At 46.7% G+C, this 8,304-nt stretch overlaps 2 protein-coding genes across 2 annotated transcripts; both read left to right on the forward strand.

Annotated features, from left to right (window-relative positions):
* The first annotated feature begins 3,040 nt into the window (after positions 1-3,040).
* Positions 3,041-3,985, forward strand: BKA55DRAFT_572948 (CAP domain-containing protein). The gene has a single exon (XM_046193174.1). It carries the CDS (start codon positions 3,212-3,214, stop codon positions 3,818-3,820), a length of 609 nt encoding a protein of 202 aa, XP_046047279.1. The 5' UTR covers positions 3,041-3,211; the 3' UTR covers positions 3,821-3,985.
* A 2,773-nt stretch (positions 3,986-6,758) lies between these two features.
* BKA55DRAFT_516222 (uncharacterized protein) lies at positions 6,759-7,072 on the forward strand (the record flags this gene model as incomplete). Its single annotated transcript, XM_046188070.1, has 3 exons — positions 6,759-6,824; positions 6,874-6,967; positions 7,017-7,072. Coding segments are annotated over 3 exons (216 nt in total), but the record flags the coding sequence as incomplete, so codon positions are not given.
* Between the last annotated feature and the right edge of the window lie 1,232 nt (positions 7,073-8,304).

The following is an 8,304-nucleotide window of genomic DNA, read 5'->3' on the forward strand; positions in this document are numbered from 1 at the left end:
CTTCCCCAGATTTTGCTGTTTGCGGCGGCGCCAGGCATGACAAGAGCTGGAAATGAAATGAAATGAAATGAAGAACCCGAGATCAAATGGCTGATCTTGCAAGAAAGTGAAGCTAACAAGCAGCACCTCCCTCAGCGCTCGTCAACGCCCGCCTTGACGCGTCCTCGGATGCTGCGGTTCTCTCGAGGCTGTCACGTCCATTGCCTGTCCCTGGAACAACGACTAAGATTCGAGGCCACGAACCATAAGCTCTAGAGGTTACGCATGCAACCTCTTCATTGGCGACTAGACCTGAAGTCTCGGTGCTGCGAGGGTCCCGGTCGGATCACCAACTAATTGGAGTGCTACGTTGGCTCTGTTGCAAGTGGGCAGCCATTAATCAGAGCTGACGGATAATCCCATTTGCTTGTTATTACCGTAATTGAGGCTCAGGAAGGCCCCGGAGCCAAACAGAGCTAGCCTCCTAGCTAATCGAAAAGCAGCACAACTTGCGTTGTAGGAAGGCGCCTTGTCGACGATCTGAGGATACTGGTGGATACCGATAGCCCCGTGCTTGTCCGAAGAATCTAGGCGAAGCTTTGAGATTAACATTTTGAAGATCCAGAAGCTGACTTGATTCTTCCTTGTGGCGAGGAATACCTTGAACTGGTTTAGAGAAGTCTACAGGCGATGTCTACACTAAACACTCAAACTAATGAGTGCCATGGGGTCGGTAAGCTAATAACATTTCAATGACTATTAGTGCCTGTTACAGGACAGAGCCAACAAAGTCGCAAAGATTGTCGGATTGGATGGAGCGAGGCATAGTCTGATTCAGTTTAGCTGCACCATGGCAGTCCTCCCAAGTCATGGAATCGAAGCACCATTCAAGAACTTGTTTAGTACTGTACATCCGTCCATACAAGGACCTCGGGAAGATGCAGGGGCTGGCACACACATGAGATATTTTGAGTTTGCCCACGAACGGCGGGCCTGTGGCTTTTGCTTACCAGGAAGATGAATGGTGATCCAATTCGAGTCCCTGTGAGTTATTTTTTACAGACTTGATGACCCTGTAATTCAAGGGATATCTTACATTTGCGCCACGAGGAATATCTACCTGTGAGAGAAGTAAAGATCACTTTTGGATCTATCACCAATAATACAACCATAGTACGGCTCGTTTGTTAGTTCAGCACAGACAAATCAGTCAAGTCTGGGGTTAGGCCGGCCAGCGGAAAGGTTCCGTAGTGGTTAGAATCGGCGGTTGGAGGGTATCGTGGCCGAAGACCACCTCAGCCGTGGCCAAAAGATGCAATCCAATGATACCTCAGCATCTGGAATTACATGGTTAATCTTCGGCCCGGAAGACAATCATGCAGCGAGAATCGTATCACATTCGACAATGCAACATAATGTCATGTTTCATCTGCCTACGTAATGTTACAGCCGGCAAGCAGTTAACTTGGCTGCGTCCCGGTATAACTCAGGGAGCGGCTGTGCATTCCTCTCTCGTTGAACTGCTGGTCCCACTCTGCTCGTTCTGCAGGTCATCATCACATCAACTGATTGTTGGCTGTTTGTTCAGTTCAGTGGCGATAGTGGCGCTCACGAAGTTGACTAGAAGAACAAGAAGGCAGTAAAAAACTTGGTTTCAACCGTGCGAATGCCCAAACTCAGATAAAGTCCTTTTGGCTCCAAGAGATCTACCACCTACGTCGAGATGATCAGCAGGGTCCTGAGCAACTCTGAGCGAATCACGTCTTGTTTAATAATTATTTTTTCTACTGTTTCCTTTGGGGGTGGATATCGCTATGTCTTTTGGGGTGGTATTGTGGCATGACAGTTGAACAAACAATTATATTAACGGTTTAGAGGAAACATCTCACAATTGCCGCAGCATCGGAGCTTTTTCGCTTTTTGCCTTTTTGCCCTTTCTTGTTTTGGTCGCTTAATGATTTCTTTAACAATGATCTGCGATGCGACTTGACGTACGAGATGATGTTGGGGGTTGCAATGGCTGTTTGCCCACGGGAAGAAGACCGGCACTTGTGTTTGCCTGTGAGAGAAAGCGTTTATGCTTAGACTGGAACTCACGTTTCAATGAACGATTCTCAGCCATTCATGGACTCGGTGGTTGTTACACAGAGACTCGTTGTTGAATTAATCGCTCAATCATGACCGGTCATCGGCCATACACGTCTGAGAACCGGACTCTATTCTTGCTACCGTTTCGATAGCCCACTTTCACGGTGGGATCTAGAACTCGGCTGCGATGAGAATGGACCACTAGAATCCGCACGAGTGCGTTATTAGTCGACGAGTACGCGCACGAGTGGGACTGGACAGGACAGACAAGGCAACAGAATTAGAAGGCATACTCGGTACGGTAAGGTATGATGCGCATACGATACGGTACTGTACGGTAGACTCAGCCGAACCTCTGTCGGACTAATCATCCGGTGACTCACACTCCCTATTACCTAGGTATGCCTATGCCTGTGATGCCTTGGATCGGTTGTTACTGTGATATTGTTAACTTCCATGGAATCGGCTATGCACGTCAACGGCGGCCGCGGGCTCTGAGTAGTAATTGCGTGGGGGGTTAAGCACTGTGATTAATTGACAAGAGGCAAAAATACTAGCAAATGTTGAGATGAACAGATCAGTCAATAATTGTTCGACTAAGCGCCAATTGCCGTCATTCTCAAGCTATATCCAGTAGTTTACACTCATGGTGGGGGATTGAGAAACGGCCACCCCCCCAGTTCGACACCGTCTCAAGTCAATCGAGTCTTGCATAACCTATAGCTGTTAGAGACTGATCACCCTCCACTACAAGTTTCACATTGTTTACATCTCGAATACAGCTACTGAGTAGCCTCAATTCAATATCTCACTTATGGTCAGCAAATGCCCAGCCTTGTCCCTCGTCATCGATCAAGGTTGGCTGAGCCATGTGCTATACAGCTATTGGCGGTAAAAGGCATACGTCATAGGCCTGTTCCAAGGCCGAGATGTTGGTAAATCAGGCTGAGAGGACAAAGAATAGAGTTAAATTTTCAATTATCCTTCTGTTTCTTTGTGAATAGACTTTTTGGATCAACACCTGTGATTTGTATCATTTTGGCATTTTGCCTCGTGTCTAAATAGCTTCAAGGCGGCTGGCCACTTGTCCTTGTGACACCACTTACACGACCCATACCGTACCACCAACTCACATCCCACAACCATGAAGAACCTCTTCTTTCCTCTTACCGCCCTCCTCTTCGGCTCAAGCCTCGCTGCAGATGTCACAATCACAGCTCCAGTATCCATTCCCTCCAATGAGCCTGAATACAAAGAAGGCAAATCCTTCACATCTGCCGTTCTAAACAGCACCAACTTCTATCGCGAGGAACACAACGCAACAGCACTAAAATGGAACAAAACACTCGAGGGGTTCGCGACAGACTACCTCGACGACAACGATGACTGTGACTTTGAGCACTCTGGTGGACCCTATGGTGAGAACCTGGCTATAGGTTATCCCAATGTTACAGCGAGCGTCGAGGCTTGGGGTGATGAGCGTGATGAGTACAATTTCGACAAGGCTAAGTTTAGCAAGAAGACGGGTCACTTCACTCAGCTTGTATGGAAGGATACTACGACTGTTGGATGCGGAAGAAAGCTTTGCGGTGAACGAGGCTGGTTTCTTGTTTGTGAGTACTGGCCCAGGGGTAATGTCGAGGGTCAGTTCAAGGAAGAGGTTTCGAAAGAGGAGGGCGGTGCCTTTAGTACAAGACCTGGTCTTGGTATTGCTTTGTTATCATTTATTGGGTATCTGCTTGTTGTCGTATAGGCATATCATGTCGTTTTTCAGCGTTGGGTAGGCATACGAGATATATGATGGATGACGGGACTCATGCTGGGCATGAGCTATGTTGGTTACGCTATTACGATTCTTTCCCATCTCATTATAGATTGATATAGTTTCTGATCTTATATATTCCGTCTCTTATATTCCATCAGCTTTTGACTGACTACCAGAATCTTGTTTTCATTCGTGATGCTTCCCATCGTCAGTCCACGGTAAAAATGTAACTTGATGATGTACCAAGATCTATTTGAAGCTTTGTTTCTCTACAAAATATTTCTATTTGCTTGACATCGTGCTTACAGGCTCGAGGACGTGTTGCCATCCCCTGAAAGAAGTCCTACGATGCGACCATATTGCGTCAGGCAGGCGGCTCATTTATCATAGGTGGAAAATGGAGAGTAATACTAGGGTATTTCATTACTGACTTGAATATCGGCGGGCTACATTTGTTGATACTACTTCTTCACTGCCTCGTCTGGTTATAAAGATGATCTGTGAAACAAGGTCATACTCGCAATATCGAACGGCGATGAGCAGATCACTATAGGTAAGGGTGTCACAGCATTCTAATCTCTTTTCCAAGCTCTTCTCGTTTGGCAAATAGAGCTTTTCGACTCCTGACGATTTGCCTCATCGGTTCTGATAACCATCGTCTCTAGTGGGGAGAATCTCAACTTCAACTTTGATGATAGTCACATTCTCATGGAGCCTGGGTTTTCTGCTCCGTCTTCTACTGAAAACTTCAAATTCGGATTCATTAAATGGGGACCGCAGAGCTTTACCAATACCGCCGCTGTTATAACCAAACGCTGCCAAGCCTAGCTATGTCCCCTGCCTCCCACTCGTCTTGCCGTCGGAACTCTCATTTTCTAGGTATAAAGGATGATTAACTGCGGAGAACACGGCCTCAGGATTGGAGGTAAGTAGAGCTGGCTGAGGCTGTCCCCAACAATTCCTTCTGAAGACAATGAACCGTGCACGACCAAAGCTCGGAACCTCTCATGGCCGTGGAAGACTGGAATATTGAGCCATGGAATATTTTTATATTGCCCATAGCAGGAGATAGATGGAGGTATAGGAGCGACCCACGCAAGCTATGCTTGAGTCTAAATATCGTATGGTGCCTTTTGTAACATTCTCTGACATGTGCTGAGCAGGGCTGGCAGGTGTCGTTCGGCTTTGATGAGCCGCAAAGGCTCCCTACCCTCGTCTTGGTGGCACTTTTCGAATCTTTGCCAAAATATTGGGACACAGAGGGTGATAATTTCAGCGTGTATTTCGGGTGGGAGTCGAAAGAAGAGAGATTGTTCCTGAGCATGCGTAGGGTTTGCAAAGCGGAAGTCCATGACTGGCTATTGAATACCAGATAGTGAGTGACGAGACTATACGGTTGATATGAAAGAATGATATAGAATGATAAAGAGACTTTTGTGATTGAATGTGTTGTTGATTGTTCGCAGGTTGACATGGGCCATGGAGAGAGGGTGATGCTTGATCGTCGACGCAATTGCTCTTTCTCCCCTCCTCCTCAAACTACTAAGACACATCACGATTCAAGAGCGTTGAATGAACACTGTATATTTTGGCAGGTATCATGCACCACGGCAGTCCGGCATTGCCTAACCTAAAGTTACTGAGTTCTTTTGTGCCGGGCTTGCCCGTCTCCTCCTCCATCAATGGATGCATTCATCATGGCTTAAATAGACAGCTGACAATCATGGTCTCTTTTCAGTGGCCCTGTCAAAGATAAGAAGATAGTTTCTATAACTACTTGTGAGATAACGCTTAATGAATTGTCCTTTACTTGAGATCTAACTTTCTTTCGTGTACGTCGTGATCTGATTGCGAATCCTATGGATGGTAAACGTGTTAACCATACACGGAACCGGATTTTTAGCCCTTGAAAGCAGTTTTTGCTAACGGATTACCCAGAATCCTGTTTCAGTCTATCCTTACTCGTTAGGTCATTGTGATATATGTATGCGAATTCGTTAGGAGGTAATTCGAAGGGAATCTGAACGAAGAACAAGTACCTGTCCCCGCTGCTAAATCCCAACCCAAAATCTTTGCTTTTAATGATTTGACAAAACATCCAGAATAATAGCAATCTGTAGAAACCAAATAATCCATTGTAGTCAGTAGCCTCGAGGCATACCTTAGTTAGCAGTTACTCATATTCAGACGACGAATCTCCCAGTTTGTTGACCTACCCGGGAGTGATTATACCCCGGATAAACATTGCCCCACCTCCGCCGAGATTTTGGGTTGGTGTTTAGAGCTTCCACTTCGATCTTGCGACAGCAGAATCGCGGTGGTCAAACAGTCGAACCTTTTTATCCCCCCTCTCGACCTCGATCCCCAGCGCAAGAGCACCCTTAATCAGTTTATCGATCCTTTGCGCTCCTCCTCACAAAATGACTGGTCGTGGTGGTGGCGGTGGTCGCCGTCTTATGCTGCCTCCCATGTAAGCCTCGTGTTCCTCTCTGCGACGCGATCGCTTGGTTGTCGGATGTTTGGAGCATTGTGCTAATTATTCTGTAGCAAGTATATCTTCGAGCTTCTCCGAGAAGTAAGTCTTGTCTTTACGCGCTCTACCGAACGCTTTTACGCTTGACCGCTGGGTGGACCTCGAAAACACAAACTGGACCGATTCTGCGCCTGACGATGTCGAAATTACACGAGCCAGGGACCTGAATGTTTCTTACGTGGTGATCATTGCTTTATTGTTTCTTGGGACCGCTATGGTTGAACCGGCTTGGCTGTCATGGCGCGACAATCTCGAACCCTCGTGATCAGACTGGAGACAACAATGGCACCCCATTTCCCCACCAGGATGCGAGGATCGGAATAATTTGTGTTTCGAGGTCCGCGACGGCGAGCTGAAGAACTCGGGAAGATCTGTGGACTTTGCTAACAATCGCAGCACGCCACAGTCAGCATCTGGCTGTACGAACAGCTCTCCATCCGCATTGAGGGCAAGATCAGAGTCAGTACATGTGGAATCGTGCTGAAGAGTGACTACTGACTATCGATAGGGATTCGATGAGTTCATGAACCTAGTCATCGATGAGGCTGTGGAGGTTAAGCAGGTCACCAAAACCAACGATAAGGAGACCAGGAGACCTCTTGGTACGTCTCTTAAGATCCGCCAATCTTGAAGTCAACTAATACCTTTCAGGTCAAATTATGTTGAAGGGAGACAACGTCTCATTAATCCAAAACGTCTCGAAATGAACAACCTAGTAGCGGAATCTGGACTTGGAGTCGGTGGAAACAAGAACGAATACCCAAAACCGCCTGGCCCAATTGATGGCCAACGAGGCACTTTCTAGTCATGGCACTCAGTATCTCTTGAGTATGTCGCTGCAAATGGGTTGAATGGCGCGGAGAAAGAAGACTTGGCCTGACCATAGAATCATGTGTCTTGTGAACAAGACACTTGTGGATCAATAAACATTTGTACGCGTTTCATCTTTTTGTCGCGATAACGGCAGTATTTAAAAGAGTACTTGAACCTCTTCAATGATGCTAGGGATACGCGGAGTCCCTGGTTGGAGCAATTGTTGATATGATCTGGCTATCGATGTTAACTGCACACAAGTTGACTATCCCTTATTAAGGTAACAACACTTCTTGTTTCTCTTGGATATGGAAACTTGACCGACATGATCATGATGCAGCGTCAATATGTTTGCATCCCAAAGGATCCAAAAAGGCTCCAGATTATCTATGCGACTTGATGAGACCATGTTGACAATCTCTGTTTCGTCGAGAGATTATTTATTGGAGGATGGATACCTCGCAGTTTTATCACTCAGTCATAAAGCGAGGACTCTTAACTCATATGTGCACCCAATGTTATGATGACTCCAACCGGTGAATGGTAGCTGCTTATCCATCGCAACACCTTATAGGAGTTGTATGCCTCTATCACCGGCCCTGTCACATCGCAATCCCTCACTAACGACTTCCAAACTCATCCTTCCCCTGCCCCCCCACGGCAGAAACTGGTGTTGGTTGTAGTCTCTCCTCTTTGACGCTCAACCTCATGCATACATGGATCAGTTATCACACTGTTGGTTCCGAATGAAGATAATGGTGTTAGAGAGTCATGCAACAGTCTTACGGTATCAGCCGTCACCCTTGTTTGGAGAGGGGTAGTTTGTGCAGCTTTAGCTTCCCCGCCATTGTCGCATGATACGAAACCAATAGGATGCCGGTTCTGGTGTAAGTGTCAGTTGCGGCTGCATAACAGTTTCGTAAAGTGTGACAAAATGCAAAGAGAGAGGCTGACGGCTGGCACATTACATGACAAAGGCTGTGGCCTCAGACCCAAATAGAAGGATTCTGGGCGTTTTCAGTTGCTGGACGTTCATTCGTGATCTGCTTGTCCCGAGCCGTCTTTAATCGTTAGCATATCTCTGGAAGAACAGCTTCACCAGATCCATACAGTCAATTGTGGTCTT

The sequence above is a fragment of the Fusarium redolens genome (assembly GCF_020744475.1).
Source record: "Fusarium redolens strain MPI-CAGE-AT-0023 chromosome Unknown BKA55scaffold_11, whole genome shotgun sequence".
Lineage (NCBI taxonomy): Eukaryota > Fungi > Ascomycota > Sordariomycetes > Hypocreales > Nectriaceae > Fusarium > Fusarium redolens.